This window comes from Chiloscyllium plagiosum, unplaced genomic scaffold, assembly GCF_037043375.1.
Source record: "Chiloscyllium plagiosum isolate Xiang-an unplaced genomic scaffold, Cpla_swu_hap1 HiC_scaffold_24, whole genome shotgun sequence".
In the NCBI taxonomy this organism is placed as follows: Eukaryota; Metazoa; Chordata; class Chondrichthyes; order Orectolobiformes; family Hemiscylliidae; genus Chiloscyllium; species Chiloscyllium plagiosum.
Genome location: NW_028270162.1, coordinates 18,385,349 through 18,410,466, shown reverse-complemented (window position 1 = coordinate 18,410,466; position 25,118 = coordinate 18,385,349). Strand labels below are relative to the sequence as shown.

Here is a 25,118-nt window from a genome sequence, read left to right as displayed (position 1 = left end):
TCAGGGGATCAACCCTGGTGCAACAAAGAGTTTATAAGAATGAGGTACCAACTTAATAAAGCTATAGCAAAGGACCATTTGTATGTCAATCAGCAGAAGCAGCACAGAAAAGGCCAAACTGAATGATTCCACAACCAACGGCTCAGTCAAAGTTCTGCAGTCCTACCATTTCCACTTGTGAATGGTGGTGGACAATTAAACAACTAACAGGAGGTGGAGTTTGACAAACCTATCGATCCCCTATAATGTAGAGTCCAGCGTGGCAGTACAAAAGACAACATTGAAGTATGTGCAGCCTTTTACAGCCACAGTGCTGAGTGGATAATTCATCTCTGCCTCCTCCTGATATCCCCAGTATTACAGATACCAGTCTTCAACCAATTCAATTCAGTCCAAATAATATCAACAAATGGTTGAAGACAGTGCATACCGCAAATGCTGTGGAGCTAGTCAATATCCTGGCTTTTGTTTTGAAGAATCGATTTCCTCAACAAGCTGCCAAGTTGTTTCGATACAGCTAGAATATCACCCAACAATATGGAAAGTGGCTGGGTATGTCTTGTCGACAATTCCTATCTAGCCAGTTCCTGCCCCTTGAGTCATCTCTTAATCATCTACAAAGAGATGGAAGTTTGGGCAACAGTACTAGCACGTAGAACTTCATTAGCAATAATCTGCTCACTGACTCTCAGTTTGGGTTCCTGACTCAGTTCCTGAACTCACAACAGCCTTGGTGAAAACATGAACAAGATAGCTGAATCCTAGCGGTAAAGTGAGAGTGACTGCACTTGGCAACAAGGTAGCATATGACCATATCTGACATCTTAAAGCCCTGAAAAATATACGTCAATGGGAATCAGAAAGAAAATTGCTTGAAGTAACATCATGCAAAATCGAAGACAGTTGCAGTTGTGGAGATCAGTCATCTATAGGACATTGCTGCAGCTCAATCATCTTCAGATCCTTCATCAATGACCTTCCATCAGAAGATCAAAAGTGGGAATGTTCACTGATGATTGCACAATATTCAGTACCATTCATAACTCATTTAGGTACTGAAGCAGTTTGTGCACACAAACAAAGTCAACTATATTCCGGCTTGGATTTATGTGCAGTGAGAATGTTACTTATCATTTAAATGCCAGGCAATGACCATCTCCAACAAGAGTGAATATAAACATCTCCCCTTAGCATGGCTGATTTGCCACCATCAACGCACTGGGAGTCACCATTGATCAGGAACGGAACTAACCATATAAATACTATAGGTAAAAACAATGACTGCAGATGCTGGAAATCAGAGTCTGGATTAGAGTGGTGCTGGAAAAGCACAGCAGGTCAGGCAGCATCCGAGGAGCAGGAAAATCGACATTTCGGGCAAAAGCCCTTCATCAGGAATAGAGGCAGGAAGCCTGCAGAGTGGAGAGATAAATGAGAGGGGGGTGGGGATAGGGAGAAAGTAGCATAGAGTACAATAGGTGAATGGCGGGTGGGGATGAAGGTGACAGGTCAGAGAGGAGGGTGGAGTGGATAGGTGGAAAAGAAGATAGGCCGGTAGGACAGGTCATGGGGACGGTGCTGAGCTGGAAGGTTGGAACTGAGGTGAGGTGGGGGAAGGGGAAATGAGGAAACTGGTGAAGTCCACATTGATGCCCTGGGGTTGAAGTTTTCCGCCTTGGAACACTTCAACCCCAGGGCATCAATGTGGACTTCACCAGTTTCCTCATTTTTCCAGCACATCTCTAATCTAGACCCATATAAATACTGTGTTTATGTAAGAAGCCAGAAGTTGGAAATTACAAAGTGATGAATTCAATTTCTGACTCTCCAAACCCTGCCCCTCATTTATAAGGCAGGAGTGTGACAGAATACTTTCCAATTGTAACTCTGAGAGGAACCTCGACATCATTCATGACTAGCACTCCATCCAACACTCAAACATTTACTACCTCCACTACCAATGAGATGGGCTGCAGCAACTCGGCAGGCTTTCTTTGACAGTAATCTCGAAACCTGCATGCTCTACTATGTTGACTGGTAGATGCATGGGAACATCACTACCTACAAATTTCCCTCTGAGCCACACATCATGCTAATTTGGAGCTACATCGCCATTTCTTCACTCTGGCAGAAATAAAACGCTGGAATTACTTCCCACAAAGAAAAAGCACAGGGTGTATCAAACTCCTTTATGGCCTGGAGCAATTAAAGAAGACAGCTCACATTCACTTATGTATGTGTTATTAATGTTGGCCTTGCCAATGATGCTTACATACAAATAAACATTTAAAAATGAATTACAGGAATGGAATAAATTATCTAATTTAATAATTGTCTCAGGAGGAAATGTATCCAGTGACACAGCAATAAATGATCTCAAGTCTGATACATAGTTGGCTACCTTAGCCAGGTTATTTTAATTATCCTCACTTCCTCCTGAGCTAAAGAAGGATTAAACTTGAGCTGAATATTTCCAATGATTACATGTGGGTGTGTGAGAGGATTTGTGTGTAGCCGAGGGTGAAGTCACGTTCAACATGATGCCTCTGTGGATGTACAGTCTGCTAATAATCAATTTATAGATTAAAATGAAGGAAATATATTTGCATGAGATATCAGGTCACAATTACTTCTGAACTTATTTCCTAGCAAATTAGCAGCCTCAGTAGCTGAGGGGTAAAGACTCCAGGGACTTGGAGAGAAATGGTGTTATTCTCAGCTGTGCTCAGAATCAAAGGCTTAAAAGCAAATAAACATACAATTCTAAAGCTATACACAAATCAGTTCTTCCTTAGTGGTCTCTTTCTCTCTGTCTATGATCAGACTGTGGGATCAGTTGCTGTTCTCGTACTCTTCGCTAATGTGCATCTTTCTGCATTGCGGCCGAGCACTAAATTTGGCATGTATGTTTTTTTTTGATTGACTGATCTTGATTGAGAGACTGATGATATTGTATCAGCCCCTTGTATCAACGGTGTTGCTAGTATCTGTACTCTTACCTTGGTAACAAAACCACAGATCTGTGAAAATGCCCCAGTGGAATAAGAAAGCCAATTTAGCAGCATAACCACAAGCAGCCTTTGTGGGGGCTAACATTCTCTTCAGGGATCAAAACTGAACAGGCAACAAGTAAATCTGCTCTTAGATTTACATTGTTATCATTATTTTCTGGCAGATTGTTTGTAAATCAATTCACATGCATGTATTGGGATTTAACACGCTGCATTATGCTGGAACTATCTTACCATAAGAGGCCTGCTCAGCAGCGACAGCACCCTCTGCTTGACCTGAGAAACACAGAGTCGGAAAAAAATTAAGAGTACAGACAGATGTGGATCAGCTTTGCATACTGATGATCAAGCAAGTAAAACCATCTAACAGCAGAGAAGAAAATAAATCGCTGAAGGTGCTTTCTGGAATGCTTAGTGCATTAAAGTTCTGCCCAATGTGGAACTGGGCCACACAGATCGGGAAAATCCTGGGTCAGATTTCACTTTTTCTGCTGCAATTAAATAGTTGAAGTGTGTATCTGGCACATCCAGAGACAATTTTGTCAGTTGGCTAACTAGTCCCACTTGTCTGTGTTTGACCCATATCGCTTCAAACTTTTCCTCTTCACGTACTTATCCAAATGTCTTTTAAATGTTGTAACTGAAGCTGCATCCACTACTTCCTCTGGCAGTTCATTCCACTCTATGTGTAAATAAGTGGCTCCTCTTGTCATTTTTAAAACTTTCTCCTCTCACCTTAAAAATATAATCCCTAGTTTTGAACTCTGCATGCCAGGGAAGAAGACACTTGCTATTCACTTTACCATTGTTCCTCATGATTTTGTAAACCTCTATTAGGCCATCTCTCATCCTCCTACGTTCCAGTGAGAAAAATCCCAGCCTAACCAGTCTATTTTTATAGCACAAACCTGCCATTCCCAGCAACATCCAGGTAAACCTTTTCTGAACCCTCTCCAATTTAATAATATCCTTCCTATAGCAGGGCAATCAGAACTGCATACAGATCTCCAGGAGAGGCCTCACCAGTGTCCTGAACAACCTTAACATAATGTCTCAACTCCTATACTCAAAGGTCTCAGCAATGAAGGCAAGTGTGTTAAGCCCCTTTTTAATTACCCTGTTTACTTGTGACACAAATTTCAAAGAATATTTACTTGAACCCCTGGGTCTCTCTGTACTACAATACTGCCCAGGGCCCTACCATTAATTGTATAAGTCCTACCACTGTTTGTTTTACCAAAATGCAATACCTTACATTTATCCAAATTAAACTCTATCTGCCAGTCCTCGGCTCTCTTTGTAATATTAAATAACATTCTTCACTGCCCATCATGTGACTAATTTTGGTGTCATCCTCAAACTTATTAACCATGTCTGCTACATTCTCATCCAAATCATTTTTATATGTGACAAACAAAAGTGGACCCGGTACTGATCCCTGTGGAACACCACTGGTCACAGGCCTCCAGTCTGAAAAACAACCCTCCACCACCACCCTTTGTCTCCTACTGACAAGACAATTTTGTATTCAATTGACAAGCTCACCCCCAATCCCATGTGAACCACAGAATCCTTACAGTATAGAGACAGGTCATTCGGCCCATTGAGTGCATACCGACCCTCTGAAGGACATCCCACTCAGACCCACTATTCCCGTAACCCTGCATTTCCCATGGCTAATTCATCTAGCCTGGACACTATGGACAATTTATCATGACCAAATCACCTAACCTGCACTTCTTTTGGAGAAAACTCATGCCAACATTGGGAGAATGTGCAAACTGCACACAGACAGTCGCCTGAGGGTGAAACCAAATCAGGGTGCCTAATGCAGCAGTGCTAACCACTGAGCCACCATGCTGCCCAATTTGACTACTAATTAGTTTACCATGCAGAACCTTGTCAAAGGCTTTACTGAAGTCCATAAAAACAATGTATACCATTCTACCCTACAAGACATACAAGATGATCAGAGGATTAGATAGGGTAGACAGTGAAAATCTTTTTCCTAGGATGATGACGTCAGCGTGTACAAGGGGGCATAATTACAAATTGAGGGGTGATATATTTAAGACAGATGTCAGAGGCAGGTTCTTTACGCAGAGAGTGGTAAGGGTGTGGATTGCACTACCTGCTAATGTAGTCAACTCAGCCACATTAGGGAGATTTAAACTATCCTCAGATAAGCACATGGATGATTTTGGGATAGTGCAGGGGGATGAGCTAAGAATAGTTCACAGGTCGACGCAACATCGAGGGCCGAAGGGCCTGTTCTGTGCTGTATTGTCCTATGTTCTATGCTCTATATTCTATATTCTACCCTCAATATTTTTGGTTACTTCCTCAAAAAACTCAAATCGACTTTGTCAGACACAATTTCCCTTGTACAAAACCATGCTGACTATCTAGCTAGTTTACAACACAGAGGAATGTTAACAGCATGGTTCAATTTTAACACCAGCTAAGATCACTGTTAAGGTCTTGACTTCTCAACCTCACCCCTCACCTGAGGTTTGGTGACCCTCAGGTTAAACTCAACACCAGTCATCTGTCTCTAATGAGAGAGTGGGACTATGGTGACTTTATTCTTGATCAGTCTGCAGTGCTTACTTGCCCTTCCCTATTTTCTCTGAGGGCACTAACAGTGAACCCCGTAGTATAACATTTGTCAACCACACTTAAAGGTAGATTTGAATTTGAATTTGAATTTGAATTGAGGCACTGTGAAAAGCTTTTTCAGATGAATGAAGTAATTGTTATTTTTTACAAATGTCATCAACATTGCTGTTAAGTAGCACTTGCTTTGCAGGTGTGGAGGACTGGCCCCAGTATGGTCTAAGGAATGAAATTTATTTTAGGGGATCACTGGCAACAAGTCATCCCCTGGGCCCTGAATTTCAGCATCATAAACAGTTTTAAATCATTCGAATAATTGTTTTATATGACAGTGGTCCACTACAATCCCAAACCATCTGTTATATTGCAGCATTACAGGTTTAATGCGACAAACACAGACTTCCTGGGGAACCAGTTTCCGAATTCATGACAGGACCTGCAGAAATTGGAAGAGCACAGAGTACGGGCCAGCAGTTTGAGAAATGTTAATGGATCATTTAGTTTGTGGATGTAATAATATTGTGACCCAAAGGAGTTACTGACCAAATGAAATCTAGATTTCTAGGGAGCCATGGAACTGGCCCTTTCCCGCAAAGATGCAGCGGAATGGACTCAGAAACCTCAGGGGATCATAGCCGATATTGTCCTCAATATTGGGTATCCTTAGCAATACCATAGAGCTAAGTTTCCAATGGATAAAACTCCTGGTTCCTGTTTGTTACCAAGCAGGGTGATGGAGTTGAAGGCCACAGGGTTCTAGAACTGGATAGCAAGTTTCTCCACAATATAGTGAGGAGCATTCATGCTGCACTTGTGGTCACAGAGTTCGCTCCAGACAAGGCAACTGAAACAGGTGAAACGCATACCACCCAGGCCTTAGGTTGAAGCCACCTCAAGACAGGGCTTTGCAAATAAGACAGGTTGAGGATGAGGAATTGATACAACTGAATTGTATCATTGCTCCCAAAGTGACCTCAATTAACATAGATTACTGGCCAACTGCCCCAGACATAGGGATAGACACAGGTGCCAGGGAGCAAACCTTTAGGGATAACTTCCGTTTAAGTCTGTGAGACACCAAGGTTACAATGGTCACATACACTGGGGAGTCCTAAAGTATTAGTGAGAACCACTGTAACCCCAGTTATGCCTGGGCAGCAGACAGTCTGACTCCTTTTAACAGTGGTGCCAGGGCCAGATCTCAACCTTGTGCCAAGGGACATGCTCCAGAAAATCCACAGATTGGCAACAGATCTTTGGAATAGATACTGGCAATCCATATGAAGTATCTTGAAACATTCCAAGAGGGCCTCAGGAAGTCAAAAGGCACCAGGGCTAAGATCTGTGTCGACCCCAGAGGCCCAACTTAAACACTTCAAGGCACAGCCGATCTTCTATGCTTTACGTGTCAAAGCAGAGGCTGAAGTGGAATGTCTTGAGGAATTTGGAATCATACACACAGTACAATTTGCTGAATGGACTGTATCAGTTGTAAAACCTGACAAGTCAGTCTGTGTGGGGATTATGAGTTGACAGTCAACAGAGCTTCCCATTTAGACAGATAACATATGGCATGCATAGAAGACTTATGTGTCAGGCCGTGGGGGGGGGGGGGGGGGGATCATACTTTTCTAAAGCAAATATGAGTCATGCCTACCTCTGTCTGAAGCTTGAGGGGTCATTCAGGGAGTATGTTACTCTAAATACTCACAAGGGCCTGTAAGAGTGCACTCGTTTGCCCTTTGGGCTATATTTGGCTTGTGCCATCCTTCAAAGGGTAATGGAGAACAGAGTGGTGCCCAGAGTGGCAGTCTGTCTGGATGATGTTTTAATTTCAGCAGCTACTGCAAAGGCACAGTTGGAGAGTTTGGAGGAGGTCTCAATGGCATTTTTCTGAGGCTGGCTTCTGGCTAAAAAAAGGGAATAATGTGTGCTCCAGGTAAATGAGGTAATGTACCTCAGGCACAACACTGACAAGAATGAATTATACCCAGTCAAAGAGAAAGTCAAAGCTATGAAAGGGGCTCTGACTCCAAGGAACACAACAGAATCAAAGTTTTTCCTAGGTCTCAAAAAATTAACAGGAGGAGATATAGTCCATATAAGGAACTTTGGCAATGGCTCTCCATGGATCCTGTGAGTTATCCTTAATAAAAGGTACTGGTATTGTACATGGTCAAAACCAGGCGATCGCAAAAAGAAGAGAGACCCAGGTTGTAGTCCCACCTGCTCCAGAGGTGTGTAATAATAACTCTGAACAGGTTGATTAAAATATCAGGTTAATAATAATTTTTTTAAAAATGCAGACCCAGGGATGGGTCTGTCAAATCATCAGACCAACTGGCACTAGTCTATGCATGCCGTAAATAGTGGCTTTATTTTGATGTTCAACAGTAAATTATGTTCCTTTCCAGTCAGGCTTCCTGATTCATTACATATTCCTAGCAATTTGCTCTTTTTAAACATCCAAAAGATAACAAATAAGAAAGGTATTAATGGGAGGAAAGATCTTATAATATTCTCTATCTTGAGGGACAAAGTATTTGACAAATAGGACTAAAGGCAAACAAATCAGCAGGATCTGATAGTCTGCGTTAAAGGAAGTGGCTGCAGAGGTAGTGGAGGCTTGACAGAGTAAATACTGAGAGGATGTTTCCCCTAATTATGGGGGACTTTAATTTCCTCAATTTCTCCCTAATGGGAGAGTCTAAGACCAGAAGGTATAGATTCAGAATAAAGAGGCAGGGTCTAAAAGTGTGGTGCTGGAAAAGCACAGCTGGTCAGGCAGCACCCGAGGAGCAGAAGGGTCAATGTTTCAAGCATAAGCTCTTCATCAGGAATGTCAACATCAGAATAAAGAGGTTTCGAATTAAGACTGAGATGAGAAATTTCTCCTCTGAGAGAGCTGAGAGTTTTTGGAACTCCTTGGCAGAGAAAGCTTTGGGGGCAGATTCCTTGTGGATGGTTAAGGCAGGGATAGATAGATTCTTGATTAGTCAGGGAATCAATGGTTATGGAGAAAGGATAGGAGATGGACATGAGGAATATCGGATCAGCCACAGTCCTATTGACTGGTGAGGCTAGCTCAAAGCTAGTTCGAAGGGCTGGTATGCTCTTAGCTTTTAGGTTCTTTTCTACAATTTTGATCCCCAAATTTACGAAGTGACATACTGGCTTTGGAGGCATTTGGAAATAAATGGGTTGACTTATCAAGAATGGTTAAATAGGTTCGGCCTTTATTCATTAGAGTTTAGAAAAATGAGGGATGATCATATTGAAATCTACAAGTTTCTGAGGGAGCTTGACAGGGTAGATGTTGAGACAATGTTTCCCCTAGTGGGCAAATCTCAAATGAAGGCACATAGTTACAGAATAAGGGGACAGTGATTTAAACATAAGAAAGAATTTCTTCTTCCAGAGGGTAATGAATGATTGGAATTCTCTACCTCAGAGAGTTGTTCATGCTGGATCACTGAAAATATTTAAAGAAAAGAGAGATTGTAGAAATATCAGGAAGGTGAGGGCTGTGAAGAGCGAGCACCAAAGGAAAGTTGAGGTTTGGGGCATATCGGCCATGATTTTATTGAATGGTTAGACAGCCTTATTCCTGCCCTTATTCCTTACATGCTACATTTTCAGCTGCTAATGAATTTTGGAATTTTAAGCACACATTATACATAAAAAAAATTTGTAAAAGCGTCACATTTTACATTTTTTTAATGTCCTATTTCTGGAAAAGCAGTCCTTTTGAAAAACCAGAGAAAGAGCGTTGCATGTCTTTACATTCCTGGCTATCTCCACACGGCTGAAATATTCTCTTCTGCTTTTCCTGCACATGGATCTGTATGCAAGATAGATTCAAACTCTCTCCTTGCATGCCCCTCAATTTTCAGCTCTCCACTGGGGATACTGTGTAGTTTCATGGCATCTGACAATCTTCTATCAAATGACCTCAGTGGTCAGTCTTTAATTGTGACACTTCGTAACAATAACTGTGAAAAGTGATCCTGTCCTTACTTAGGATATGGCATCAGGTACTGTCCGAGAGAGAGTTGTGGGGGCAGGGCCCTTGTGTATGGTTAAGGCTGAGATAGATAGATTCCTGATAAGTCAGGGATGATAACTGAAGCAGGAATCCTGCCCAAGTGAAAACTAATTGGAGAATCTAAATTTACACAGTCCAACACTGACAGACTATAGTTTTGAATTGAATTGAATTAGGTTTATTGTCACATGAGTACAGTGAAAAAGTTACAAGTTGCAACTTACGGCGCCACCTTAGGTATGAAGTACTTAGGTACACCATCATGGTACAAAGGTGAAAAATAAAGAAAACTAAGTTAAAAAGTTATACATTACAGTCCTTCTTATTAAAAAGTTGAAAAACAAAGAAACACAGCGAACAGTTCAATATCTTAGTCCATAAGGGTGTGGCCCTTCTAGACATGTACTGTACTCTTCACAAGGGCTTGACCTGCCCTGCCCCTGCCCTGGGCTGCTGGATCTCACCACCTTGCAGTCTGTTCCTGCCCATGCCCTGGGCTGCTAGATCTCACCACCTTGCAGCCTGTTCCTGCTCCATGCTGGGCTGCTGGATCTCACCGCCTTGCAGTCTGTTCCTGCCCCACCCTGGGCTGCTGGATCTCACCGCCTTGCAGTCTGTTCCTGCCCCACCCTGGGCTGCTGGATCTCACCGCCTTGCAGTCTGTTCCTGCCCATGCCCTGGGCTGCTGGATCTCACCACCTTGCAGCCTGTTCCTGCCCCCACCCTGGGCTGCTGGATCTCACCACCTTGCAGTCTGTTCCTGCCCCACCCTGGGCTGCTGGATCTCACCACCTTGCAGCCTTTTCCTGCCCCACCCTGGGCTGCTGGATCTCACCGCCTTGCAGTCTGTTCCTGCCCATGCCCTGGGCTGCTGGATCTCACCACCTTGCAGTCTGTTCCTGCCCCTGCCCTGGACTGCTAGATCTCACCACCTTGCAGCCTGTTCCTGCCCCTGCCCTGGGCTGCTAGATCTCACCACCTTGCAGCCTGTTCCTGCCCCCACCCTGGGCTGCTGGATCTCACCACCTTGCAGTCTGTTCCTGCCCATGCCCTGGGCTGCTGGATCTCACCACCTTGCAGCCTGTTCCTGCCCCTGCCCTGGGCTGCTAGATCTCACCACCTTGCAGTCTGTTCCTGCCCCTGCCCTGGGCTGCTAGATCTCACCACCTTGCAGTCTGTTCCTGCCCCTGCCCTGGGCTGCTAGATCTCACCACCTTGCAGTCTGTTCCTGCCAATGCCATGGGCTGCTGGATCTCACCACCTTGCAGTCTGATCCTGCCCCACCCTGGGCTGCTGGATCTCACCACCTTGCAGCCTGTTCCTGCCCCCACCCTGGGCTGCTGGATCTCACCGCCTTGCAGCAGGATCCTGCCCCACCCTGGGCTGCTGGATCTCACCACCTTGCAGTCTGATCCTACCCATGCCCTGGGCTGCTGGATCTCACCATCTTGCAGCCTGTTCCTGCCCCACCCTGGGCTGCTGGATCTCATCCCCCTGCTGCTGTACCTTTATCTCCTCACTCTCCCTCACCCATGCTACCTGTTCCTGCTCTCCTACTAGTCACCATTTTTGACCCCACTCTGATTTTGAACAGAGTTTTGACTTACCTCTTGTGATCTTGTGAGAAGTTTTCTGCTCTGGACCTGGTGGTATCTGTGTAGGATGTTCTCCCTTCGCCAATTCCAGATTTTGTTTGTTAATCGGCATTGGTTCTGGCAACACCTGTTTGGGCAAACCTTTAAAAAACCAAGCACCGGAGCGTTTCCAGACCTGGAGCGAAAAATTCAATTTAGTTGTTAACAAAAAAATTCAGACTCTCAAATGCTACACCAAACATCATTTTGGTGTGTTCATCAAGGCAAAGAATCTAAGTTTTGTGAATGGAATGAATTTCTACTTTAGATAGCTAGTGCTCGTATGAAGTACCGGAAACTTCCAGGCCATTTGTATGATGGTTTAAATTGTACCCCCTTGTGAGATATCCTTGACTGAATTGTAATCACCGTGACATTTGTGTGTCCCACAGTGCCATTCTGAACCAGGTTTCCGTTATTCAGTATTTCCATCAGTTTGAGTTTGTTCACACTCTTTAAGCAGTCATATTCCCAAATGTGGACCAGTTAAGGCAATCAGCGTAGTCATGAAGCCTTAGTAAATAGGGCAGTAAAGGGGATGTGAGCATAAGAGGTACAGTTAGTAAGTTTGCAGATTACACCAAAATTGGAGGGGTAGTGGACAGTGAAGAGGGTTACCTCAGATTACAATAGGATCTTGACCAGATGGGCCAATGGGCTGAGAAGTGGCAGATGGAGTTTAATTCAGATAAATGTGAGGTGCTGCATTTTGGGAAAGCGAATCTTAGCAGGGCTTATACACTTAATGGTAAGATTGTAGGGAATGTTGATGAACAGAGACCTTGGAGTGCAGGTTCATAGCTCCTTGAAAATGGAGTCTCAGGTAGATAGGATAGTGAAGAAGGCGTTTGGTATGCTTTTCTTTATTGGTCAGAGTACCGAGTACAGGAGTTGGGAGGTCATGTTGCAGCTGGTTAGGCCACTTTTGGAATATTGCGTGCAATTCTGGTCTCCTTCCTATTGGAAGGATGTTGTGAAACTTGAGAGGGTTCAGGAAAGATTTACAAGCATGTTGCCAGGTTTGGAGGATTTGGGCTATAAGGAGAGGCTGAATAGGCTGGGGCTGTTTTCCCTGGAGCATTGAAGGCTGAGGGTTGACCTTAAAAAGGTTTATAAAATCATGAGGGACATGGATAGGATAAATAGACAAAGTTATCTTCCCTGCAGTGGGGGAGTCCAGAACTAGAAGGCATAGGTTTAGGGTGAGAGGGGAAAGATATAAAAGAGACCCAAGAGGCAAATTTTTCACGCAGAGGATGGTACATATATGGAATGAGCTGCCAGAGGAAGTTGTGGAGACTGGTACAATTGCAGCATTTATAAAGCATCTGGATGGGTATATGAATAGGAAGGGTTCAGAGGGATATGGGCCGGGTGCTGGCTAGTGGGATTAGATTGGGTTGGGATATCTGGCCGGCATGGACGAGTTGGGCCAAAGGGTCTGTTTCCGTGCTGTACATCTTTATGACTCTAAGAAAAATGGTCAAATGTGAGACAAAGTCTTACAAGAACACAGGAGTAAATTAGTAGAAAGCAATACGTAGAGGAGTGGTCAAGCTCTTCATTAATACTTCAGATCATTGATTAAAGGGAAGCGAAGGCTACAGGAGAAGGGAGTGAAATTGTTAAAAATGAGAAAAAAGACTGAAAGGAATTACCTGGAATTACCTAGAACAGAAACGAGACATTTAGCCAAACCAGTCAACCCTGGACCCTCACACCACTGCTCACTAAAATCAATCAGCAAAATCCTCAAATCATTTCTCTCTCTTGTGCTAACCTAACCCATGCAGTTACATATTTAATAAGTAATTACACCAGAATTGAGGTAAACATGACAATTTCAAGATTCGTGAGGAAAGCGAGGAAGTAAATAGTAGAAGTTATAAAATATGGACAAAGTTAAAAATCACACAACGTCACCCTGTTGGACTATAACCTGGTGTTGTGTGATTTTTAACTTTGTCCACCCCAGTCCAACACCGGCTCCTCCGCATCATAAAATATGGAGTTGGTCTTAAAATGGTATTGGCTAGGTGTTTGTGGGAGCATAACAAGACTGCATGCTAAATAGGGAGAGATTTTAATTCCCACATTTCATTTCAAGGAGGAGATTTGGAATCATTACTTAACAGAAAGGAGTGGAAACGGAATAACAGGTATCTATCACTTTTGATTGGATGACTCAGGGAGAAACATGTTAGCTAGGTAGGGTCAGAATAGCCTAGAGGTTTGCGAGGCCCATGCACAAAAGAAGCTCTGTTGTCAGACAATCTCTTCAGGTCCATGTACTTGCATTTTAAAATTCCCATCTGACTGTTAGGGCTGGGGAATGCATGAGTCAGCTCTGCTAACAATGCCTTGTTCTCTTCTGCCCAGAGGCATTAAATTGTGTGTGCGTGCACTCCCACACCTTATGTTTCGATGGTGTGTTCAGAATCTGTTTGTGCAAGAGGACTGGACAGGGGCCAGTCTTATGCAAATTTTCATTAAGGACAGATGGAGCTGTTTGGCTAATTATAAGCAACTTAGTTTAACATCTGTGGAAGGGAAAATTTCAAATTTTAATTGAAGTTAAAATTACCACATACTTACATGAAGGAGCCAACACAAATTTCAGACAGGAAATTGGTGAATCTGGACTTCCTTAAGGAAGTGGATGAAGGAAATTATTAGAGAAAATTAGAGGCTATGGAATGAGGGGGCCATAACAAATAGATTAAAAGCTGCTTGAGAGGTGGAAATAAAAGACCTTAAAAGGAGTTTCTAAGAGTTGTTAATAGTGGGTAATGTTCTGTTTTCATCAAGATTCTGTTCTGAAATCTAGTTTTGTGCACTGTGTACATAGGGACGTAGGGAGTGGAATCCAAATACATCGAGGCCATATGAATATTTCTGAGGACCAAATAAATTCAAAGGTATTTTGATAAATGACAATGAATGCACAAAACAATGATTGATGGATTCTTTGGACCACGCTGACCAGATATCCCAACCCAATCTAGTCCCACTTGCCAGCAACCGGCCCATATCCCTCCAAACCCTTCCTATTCATATACCCATCCAGATGCCTTTTAAATGTTGCAATTGTACTAGCCTCTATCATTTCCTCTGGCAGCTCATTCCATACACACACTACCCTCTGCGTGAAAAAGTTGCCCCTTAGGTCCCTTTTATATCTTTCCCCTCTCACCCTAAACCTATGCCTCTAGATCTGGACTCACCCACCCCAGGGAAAAGACTTTGTCTATTTATCCTATCCATGCCCCTCATGATTTTATAAACCTCTATAAGGTCACCCCTCAGCCTCCGACGCTCCAGGGAAAATAGCCCCAGCCTATTCAACCTCTCCCTATAACTCAAATCCTCCAACCCTGGCAACATCCTGAACCCTTTCAAATTTCACAACATCCTTCCGATCAGAAGTAGACCAGAATTGTACGCAATATTCCAAAAGTGGCCTAACCAACATTCTGCACAGCCACAACATGACCTCCCAACCCCTGTACTCAATACTCTTTCCAATAAAGGAAAGCACACCAAACGCCTTCTTCACTATCCTATCTATCTGCGACTCTACTTTTGCTAAGAGGTTTGGTAAAGATGTATCTCATTTAGTGGAAGTTGAGTGCAAAGTTTGCTTTTTGTCACTGACACACAGAGTATGGGTTCTGGATCAGTGGTGCTGGAAGAGCACAGCAATTCAGGCAGCATCCGACGAGCAGCAAAATCAACGTTTCGGGCAAAAGCCCTTCATCAGGAATAAAAGGCTTTTATTCCTGATGAAGGGCTTTTGCCTGAAACATCGATTTTGCTGCTCGTCGGATGCTGCCTGAATTGCTGTGCTCTTCCAGCACCACTGATCCAGAATCTGGTTTCCAGCATCTGCAGTCATTGTTTTTACCACACAGAGTATGGGGCCAGGGCCTTAAAAGCGTGATGCTAGAAAAGCACAGCAAGTCAGGCAGCATCTGAGACACAAGAGAGTCAACATTTTAGGCATAAGTCCTTCATCAGACATTCACCAACATTTCTGATGAAGAGCTTATGCTCGAACCATCGCCTCTCTTGCTCCTTGGATGCTGCCAGAGCTGCTGTGCTTTTCCAGCGCCACCCTTTTCAACTCTGACTTCTCCAGCATCTGCAGTCTCACTTTCTCCTAAAAGGGTAGTGAGACTCCCATGTTCAAGAGTCTTATTCACACACTCGGACAAGGAGCACATTCCATGTTGTAGGTTCTATGTGTGTCTTTCAATATTTCTGCTCAGCACATATTCCCAGCGATATTCAATTTAGGGTGTATTCCTTCAGATAGGCGATTCACACTCCATTCACAAAGTCCCAAATTATTCCATTTTAAAATCAATGATTTATGTTGTAATGAACGTAATTACACATGTACAGCAAAGGAACGAGTGTGGTCAGCATCAACATTTTTATTGTGCAGCACCATATGGCACATAGAAAGGGTTTATTCAGTTATGGATTTATGGAGGAATGCAGTGGTGCTGTGAGAGGTCCTTTTATAGTTTAACAATGTGCGCAATGAGATTTAGCGCATAAGTGTCTGCAGCACCAGCTCATTTGAATGTGGTATCTGTTCTCTGGGAGAAGGCTGTGCTGAAATCTTTATTCCATTTAAATCTAATTCGAATCCCCAAGGCAGCCTCACACAGAGCAATCCAGCTGCTGTCTGAGCAGTTTCACATGGAGTTCATCAGTAGGGGTGATGTTTGACTGATCTCCCCTCCTGGGTACATGCTGATGTTTTCCCTATTACCAGACAGTTGTGATCTGCTAGCTGAGAATGCCTTGTGGTGGCTGACTGTTCGGTCATAACAGAAGCTTTGTTAGAAGAATGCTCAGCATCAGCCACACTTTTAATTACATATTTTAAAGAGGCCATCCGTAATCAAGTAAAGTGTGATAAAATACATATGTGTGAATGAAATAACTGCATAGAGGCTGGTATTCTGTCACCAAGTCACCCTTTATTTACATGTGCACAGTACACACTGTGGCCAGCTAGCTTGCAGTCAGTTCTTGAACTGAGGAGATTCTGAATCCCCTGTTTATATTGGTCAGCCGGGACTCCTGGATTGACCCAGGTTATCAACCCCAGTCAAGGATCTCATAGTCAATGAGAACCACTTGGTGCTCATCACTAGAGTGAAGAAAGGGTTTTTTTTTGGGTGAATACACCAGCAGGTCCCACTCAGATTAAATGACCTGAATGGACTTGACAAGGTCCTGTCTTTCGTGCGAGCTCCACCAAATCAGCATCTATAACCTTGTCCCAGAAGGAAATTGAAATGGTGGTCTGCCAGTAAGACCTCACATCTCATTTAAACAATCTGAAAGTCGAGGAGAGACCAATTGTCCACATCCTCCAGCCAAAATAATCATGGAAATCCTTGGGAAACGGAAACCTAGGTCTGGGATTTGCAGACCTGGTAGTTGCAGGTCCTCCATTAATTAGGTTTTTTTCTTGTACGCCAACAAACTGAGCATTTTCCCCTTTGAAAAAGGAGAAGGAAGCCAGCAGTGGGACATTGTGGGTTAAAAGTGAAACACTGACTGTTGAGGTAACTTTTGGTTCGTTGAAACCTTAGCCCCAATCTTAATTCTTAACAGCAATCAAGGAGGGAGGAGTGTAGGGCTGAAGAGACCAGATCCCTTGGCATTGGACGGTGGCACTTTAGGTCTCAGATTTCACTTACAGTTCTGATTCCAGTCTCCTGTTCAAAACTAGAGCACATGATGTAAAACCCATTGAGCAGTAAATCGAGAGGTGGGATGGGAAGTAGGTGGCTCGGGATTCAGTGGAATAGAGAGCGACACAAGGGTGGGCCTGGCAGGGTTTTTCTATGAATGCCCCAGGAGGGAGGGTAGGCTTGAAGGAAATTAACCAAATTTGTCTCTAAAGTTGTGTGCCTCCGGTTGCATGATGATGGTTGTTTAGGCTTTGCTATATTCTTACCCTGCATTCCAAAGTTCAGAAATTTCCCTAAGGCTATGATCCCAGGCTGTGTCAGCGTATTGACAGTGATTGTTCAGAATTTGCTAGTTTCATATGTTGAGAACACTTGCAGCATGATCAAAAATTGTTAGAAGCTTTGTTCTCCCAAGGGATGACAATCCCACAACAATAACAAAAAACTAAAAAACTTACTCATTTGAAACCGAAATGTAAATGTCATAGAGACATTACATCATAGAAGGAGAACATTCAGCCCATCTGGTACATGCTGGCTGTCACTCTGTCCACTTTAAAATAAAAAAGTACTTGTTCATGGTTTGTGTGCATTGCTGGCTATGCTAGCATTTATTGTTTTTGAGAAGGTAGTAATGAGCATCTTCCCAATAACTGATGCTAAGCTTACTGGGTTATTGTTTGTTGCTTTCTGTTTCTATCCCTTTTTTGAATTAAGGAGTTACACTTGCTATCTTCCAATCTAATGGGACTGTCCCAGATTCAAGCGGGAGTTTTGGAAAATTAAAACCAATTATCAGTTATCTCACTGGCCACTTCTCTGAAGGTCTTAAGAAGAAATCCAATAGGACTGGGCATTTATCAGCCCATGGACCCAACAATACACTCAAAATGATTTATCTGGTGATTGTAATCTCCCCGGGTTCCTCCCTCCATTCCATTTTGTATTTATTGCTGTTTCTGGGATCTTATTTTATTCACTATAACAAAGACCAACTCAAGATAGCTGTTCAATTCAACTGCCAATTCCTCTCTTTCTCTTCTTCCTTCTCCAGCCTTATTTTCTTGAGGACAAATGCTCATTTTGTTCATTATTTTCTCCTTTAAATATTTACTCTTACCAACTGGTTTTGTATTTTGAGCTGGCCTCTCATTCTCTGATTATTCCCACCTTATTAGCTTTGCTATCTTTTACATTCCATCTCTGACCAGCCACATAACTTTGCACAATTATATACTCTTTCTTTTAGTTTGATACTATCTTTAACATATATAATTAACCACGGATGGTAGGGTCCGTCCCTTGGAATTTTACTTACTCATTGGAATGTATCTGTTGTGTATATTCTGAAATATCCCCTTAAAAGTCTGTTGACCTGTCCTTTACCCTATTTTATCAATTCACTTTAGCCAACTCTGCTTCAAGCCTTCATAATTTTTAAATTTACTTTTTAAAGAATTATCTTGGACCCACAGTTCGCTCCCTTAAAGTGAATATAATGTTCAATTGTATTATGGTCACTAACAGTGGCATGATTAATTAAGTGAAAGTGAGAACTGCAGATGTTGGAGAATCAGAGTCAATTGAAGGGCTCTTGCCCAAAATGTCAACTCTCCTGCTCTTTGGATGCTGACTGACCTGCTGTCCTTTACAGTGTCATTAATTAACCGAATCTCACTGCACAATACCATGGCTTGTTCTCTGGTTGGCTCCAGAATATGCTGTTTTAAGAAACTATCCTGAAAATCTATGAACTTCTAATCTAGGCTCCTTTTCTATTGATTAGGTAGATTCAAAGTTCCCATGATTATTAGTATGCCTTTCTAGTGCGCTCTCATTAATTTCTTCATTTATGATCTTCCTTGCCACATGATTACTGCTAGGGGTCTGAACATGACTCCCATAAGTCACCTTGTCTGTATCATTTCTATTTACATTATCAGTTCATCTGTTTTGTTTGAAAGCTATGTACATTCAGATACGGAGTCTTTAGCTTTATCCTTTCATTGTCTTTGTAAATTCTAGTCTTAATTATTGGTTGACTTGTAGATTCGTACTTTCTATCCCTTCTTGTCACTGTCTGTTTATCATTTCCTGTATTTATACCTTTGTCCTTGTCTCCTTTGCACCCTGTCCATTACATTCTTCCTAAAGTGCAGTAACTGGGACAAGATGCAATACTAATTATGACTGAAACTCAGCTATAGAATAGCTCAGCGTAACTTTCTGATTTGTAATCTGTATCTCTGTTTATCAAATCTAATATTCAATATGCCTTATTAACTACTGTCAGCACATCCTACCACCTTCAAGGATCTTGAAAAACACTTACCATTTATCCCAATGATACTGGCCCTTATACTCTATCTGCCTTATTTTGTATTTCAATCAGCCTTATCTTTGGTTCTTCATCAATTATTTTTTAAAAATCCAGATAGAAAACATTTGGTGCTTCCCCTTCACTAACGTTCTCTATTACATCCTCAAAAAAACCATTTTGATTCGTCAAGTAGAATTTGCTTTGTACAAATCTATGCTGGTTTCTTAATTAACTCAAACTCTCAGAGTGCCTGTTAGTTTGTTTCCTCCAATTATTGTCTCTAAACCTCAACCACCACTGATGTTAAACCAGTGCTTCCCAAACCTTTTACCACTGTTATCCTATTTCGAGACTTGAAAATTGTCATTAACTTCTCAGTATGAACTGAGAGAGGAGGAGGAGGACAGCTACAATAACTTGGTTTGAGCTTCAGTGCAGCCATTGCTGCCTGTGAACCTTTGTCTTCAAAATTTTAGCTAACAACCCCACTTGCGGGTTCCTACCCACACTGTAGGCTGGTAAGAAATATCCTAAAAGTTTCAGTGTATTCTCTACCTCACATACATCTTTTGGTTCACCTACATGTTGCTCTATTGCAATATATCTGGTTGGTATGCACAGAGGGTGCAGTGCAGGGAGGCAGTTGATGATGTTATGCACAGAGGGAGCAGTGCGGGGAGGCAGTTGATGATGGTACACACAGTGGCTGCAGTGCAGGGAGGCAGTTGATGATAGTACACACAGTGGCTGCAGTGCAGGGAGGCAGTTGATGATGGTGTGCAAGTGGCTGCAGTGCAGGGAGGCAGTTGATGATGGTACACACAGTGGCTGCAGTGCAGGGAGGCAGTTGATGATGGTGTGCACAGTGGCTGCAGTGCGGGGAGGCAGTTGATGATGGTACACACAGTGGCTGCAGTGCAGGGAGGCAGTTGATGATGGTGTGCACAGTGGCTGCAGTGCGGGGAGGCAGTTGATGATGGTACGCACAGTGGCTGCAGTGCGGGGAGGCAGTTGATGATGTTATGCACAGTGGCTGCAGTGCGGGGAGGCAGTTGATGATGGTACACACAGTGGCTGCAGTGCAGGGAGGCAGTTGATGATGTTATGCACAGTGGCTGCAGTGCGGGGAGGCAGTTGATGATGGTATGCACAGTGGCTGCAGTGCGGGGAGGCAGTTGATGATGGTACACACAGTGGCTGCAGTGCGGGGAGGCAGTTGATGATGGTACACACAGTGGCTGCAGTGCGGGGAGGCAGTTGATGATGGTACACACAGTGGCTGCAGTGCGGGGAGGCAGTTGATGATGGTACACACAGTGGCTGCAGTGCGGGGAGGCAGTTGATGGTGTGCACAGTGGCTGCAGTGCGGGGAGGCAGTTGATGATGGTACACACAGTGGCTGCAGTGCGGGGAGCAGTTGATGATGGTACACACAGTGGCTGCAGTGCAGGGAGGCAGTTGATGATGGTACACACAGTGGCTGCAGTGCAGGGAGGCAGTTGATGATGGTACACACAGTGGCTGCAGTGCAGGGAGGCAGTTGATGATGATACAGACAGTGGCTGCAGTGCGGGGAGGCAGTTGATGATGGTACACACAGTGGCTGCAGTGCGGGGAGGCAGTTGATGATGGTACACACAGTGGCTGCAGTGCGGGGAGGCAGTTGATGATGGTACACACAGTGGCTGCAGTGCGGGGAGGCAGTTGATGATGGTACACACAGTGGCTGCAGTGCGGGGAGGCAGTTGATGATGGTACACACAGTGGCTGCAGTGCGGGGAGGCAGTTGATGATGGTACACACAGTGGCTGCAGTGCAGGGAGGCAGTTGATGATGGTACACACAGTGGCTGCAGTGCAGGGAGGCAGTTGATGATGGTACACACAGTGGCTGCAGTGCAGGGAGGCAGTTGATGATGGTACACACAGTGGCTGCAGTGCGGGGAGGCAGTTGATGGTGTGCACAGTGGCTGCAGTGCGGGGAGGCAGTTGATGATGGTACACACAGAGGCTGCAGTGCGGGGAGGCAGTTGATGATGGTACACACAGTGGCTGCAGTGCAGGGAGGCAGTTGATGATGGTACACACAGTGGCTGCAGTGCAGGGAGGCAGTTGATGATGATACAGACAGTGGCTGCAGTGCAGGGAGGCAGTTGATGATGGTACACACAGTGGCTGCAGTGCGGGGAGGCAGTTGATGATGATACAGACAGTGGCTGCAGTGCGGGGAGGCAGTTGATGATGATACAGACAGTGGCTGCAGTGCGGGGAGGCAGTTGATGATGGTACACACAGTGGCTGCAGTGCAGGGAGGCAGTTGATGATGGTACACACAGTGGCTGCAGTGCGGGGAGGCAGTTGATGATGGTGTGCACAGTGGCTGCAGTGCGGGGAGGCAGTTGATGATGGTACACACAGTGGCTGCAGTGCGGGGAGGCAGTTGATGATGGTGTGCACAGTGGCTGCAGTGCGGGGAGGCAGTTGATGATGGTATGCACAGTGGCTGCAGTGCGGGGAGGCAGTTGATGATGGTGTGCACAGTGGCTGCAGTGCGGGGAGGCAGTTGATGATGGTACACACAGTGGCTGCAGTGCAGGGAGGCAGTTGATGATGGTACACACAGTGGCTGCAGTGCGGGGAGGCAGTTGATGATGGTACACACAGTGGCTGCAGTGCGGGGAGGCAGTTGATGATGGTGTGCACAGTGGCTGCAGTGCGGGGAGGCAGTTGATGATGGTACACACAGTGGCTGCAGTGCGGGGAGGCAGTTGATGATGGTACACACAGTGGCTGCAGTGCAGGGAGGCAGTTGATGATGGTGTGCACAGTGGCTGCAGTGCAGGGAGGCAGTTGATGATGGTACACACAGTGGCTGCAGTGCGGGGAGGCAGTTGATGATGGTACACACAGTGGCTGCAGTGCGGGGAGGCAGTTGATGATGGTACACACAGTGGCTGCAGTGCAGGGAGGCAGTTGATGATGGTACACACAGTGGCTGCAGTGCAGGGAGGCAGTTGATGATGGTGTGCACAGTGGCTGCAGTGCGGGGAGGCAGTTGATGATGGTATACACAGTGGCTGCAGTGCGGGGAGGCAGTTGATGATGGTACACACAGTGGCTGCAGTGCGGGGAGGCAGTTGATGATGGTACACACAGTGGCTGCAGTGCAGGGAGGCAGTTGATGATGGTGTGCACAGTGGCTGCAGTGCAGGGAGGCAGTTGATGATGGTACACACAGTGGCTGCAGTGCAGGGAGGCAGTTGATGATGGTACACACAGTGGCTGCAGTGCAGGGAGGCAGTTGATGATGGTACACACAGTGGCTGCAGTGCAGGGAGGCAGTTGATGATGGTACACACAGTGGCTGCAGTGCGGGGAGGCAGTTGATGATGGTACACACAGTGGCTGCAGTGCGGGGAGGCAGTTGATGATGGTACACACAGTGGCTGCAGTGCAGGGAGGCAGTTGATGATGGTGTGCACAGTGGCTGCAGTGCAGGGAGGCAGTTGATGATGGTACACACAGTGGCTGCAGTGCGGGGAGGCAGTTGATGATGGTACACACAGTGGCTGCAGTGCGGGGAGGCAGTTGATGATGGTACACACAGTGGCTGCAGTGCAGGGAGGCAGTTGATGATGGTGTGCACAGTGGCTGCAGTGCAGGGAGGCAGTTGATGATGGTACACACAGTGGCTGCAGTGCGGGGAGGCAGTTGATGATGGTACACACAGTGGCTGCAGTGCAGGGAGGCAGTTGATGATGGTACACACAGTGGCTGCAGTGCAGGGAGGCAGTTGATGATGGTGTGCACAGTGGCTGCAGTGCGGGGAGGCAGTTGATGATGGTACACACAGTGGCTGCAGTGCGGGGAGGCAGTTGATGATGGTACACACAGTGGCTGCAGTGCGGGGAGGCAGTTGATGATGGTACACACAGTGGCTGCAGTGCAGGGAGGCAGTTGATGATGGTGTGCACAGTGGCTGCAGTGCAGGGAGGCAGTTGATGATGGTACACACAGTGGCTGCAGTGCAGGGAGGCAGTTGATGATGGTACACACAGTGGCTGCAGTGCAGGGAGGCAGTTGATGATGGTACACACAGTGGCTGCAGTGCAGGGAGGCAGTTGATGATGGTACACACAGTGGCTGCAGTGCAGGGAGGCAGTTGATGATGGTACACACAGTGGCTGCAGTGCAGGGAGGCAGTTGATGATGGTGTGCACAGTGGCTGCAGTGCGGGGAGGCAGTTGATGATGGTACACACAGTGGCTGCAGTGCAGGGAGGCAGTTGATGATGGTACACACAGTGGCTGCAGTGCAGGGAGGCAGTTGATGATGGTACACACAGTGGCTGCAGTGCAGGGAGGCAGTTGATGATGGTACACACAGTGGCTGCAGTGCAGGGAGGCAGTTGATGATGGTACACACAGTGGCTGCAGTGCAGGGAGGCAGTTGATGATGGTACACACAGTGGCTGCAGTGCAGGGAGGCAGTTGATGATGGTACACACAGTGGCTGCAGTGCAGGGAGGCAGTTGATGATGGTACACACAGTGGCTGCAGTGCAGGGAGGCAGTTGATGATGGTGTGCACCGTGGCTGCAGTGCGGGGAGGCAGTTGATGATGTTATGCACAGTGGCTGCAGTGCAGGGAGGCAGTTGATGATGGTGTGCACCGTGGCTGCAGTGCGGGGAGGCAGTTGATGATGTTATGCACAGTGGCTGCAGTGCGGGGAGGCAGTTGATGATGTTATGCACAGTGGCTGCAGTGCAGGGAGGCAGTTGATGATGGTACACACAGTGGCTGCAGTGCAGGGAGGCAGTTGATGATGTTATGCACAGTGGCTGCAGTGCGGGGAGGCAGTTGATGATGTTACACACAGTGGCTGCAGTGCGGGGAGGCAGTTGATGATGGTGTGCACAGTGGCTGCAGTGCGGGGAGGCAGTTGATGATGGTGTGCACAGTGGCTGCAGTGCGGGGAGGCAGTTGATGATGGTACACACAGTGGCTGCAGTGCAGGGAGGCAGTTGATGATGTTATGCACAGTGGCTGCAGTGCGGGGAGCAGTTGATGATGGTGTGCACAGTGGCTGCAGTGCGGGGAGGCAGTTGATGATGTTATGCACAGTGGCTGCAGTGCAGGGAGGCAGTTGATGATGGTACACACAGTGGCTGCAGTGCAGGGAGGCAGTTGATGATGGTACACACAGTGGCTGCAGTGCAGGGAGGCAGTTGATGATGGTACACACAGTGGCTGCAGTGCGGGGAGGCAGTTGATGATGGTGTGCACAGTGGCTGCAGTGCAGGGAGGCAGTTGATGATGGTACACACAGTGGCTGCAGTGCAGGGAGGCAGTTGATGATGGTACACACAGTGGCTGCAGTGCGGGGAGGCAGTTGATGATGGTACACACAGAGGCTGCAGTGCGGGGAGGCAGTTGATGATGTTATGCACAGTGGCTGCAGTGCAGGGAGGCAGTTGATGATGGTACACACAGTGGCTGCAGTGCAGGGAGGCAGTTGATGATGGTACACACAGTGGCTGCAGTGCAGGGAGGCAGTTGATGATGTTATGCACAGTGGCTGCAGTGCCGGGAGGCAGTTGATGATGGTGTGCACAGTGGCTGCAGTGCAGGGAGGCAGTTGATGATGGTACACACAGTGGCTGCAGTGCGGGGAGGCAGTTGATGATGGTACACACAGTGGATGCAGTGCGGGGAGGCAGTTGATGATGGTACACACAGTGGCTGCAGTGCAGGGAGGCAGTTGATGATGTTATGCACAG

The 25,118-nt window shown here is 45.7% G+C and overlaps 1 protein-coding gene across 3 annotated transcripts in view; it reads right to left on the bottom strand.

Annotated features, from left to right (window-relative positions):
• Positions 1-25,118, bottom strand: part of LOC122562579 (rabphilin-3A-like) — a 311,952-nt gene that overhangs the window by 68,217 nt on the left and 218,617 nt on the right. For 2 of the 3 annotated variants that reach the window (XM_087999953.1, XM_043715536.2), the window contains exons 6-7: positions 11,280-11,442; positions 3,246-3,287 (exon numbers count right to left, since the gene is read on the bottom strand). In XM_087999953.1, coding sequence (XP_087856079.1) covers positions 3,246-3,287; positions 11,280-11,442 — 205 coding nt within the window. The remainder of the gene's footprint in view (positions 1-3,245; positions 3,288-11,279; positions 11,443-25,118) is intronic. The other variant, XM_087999954.1, reaches the window with a different exon arrangement.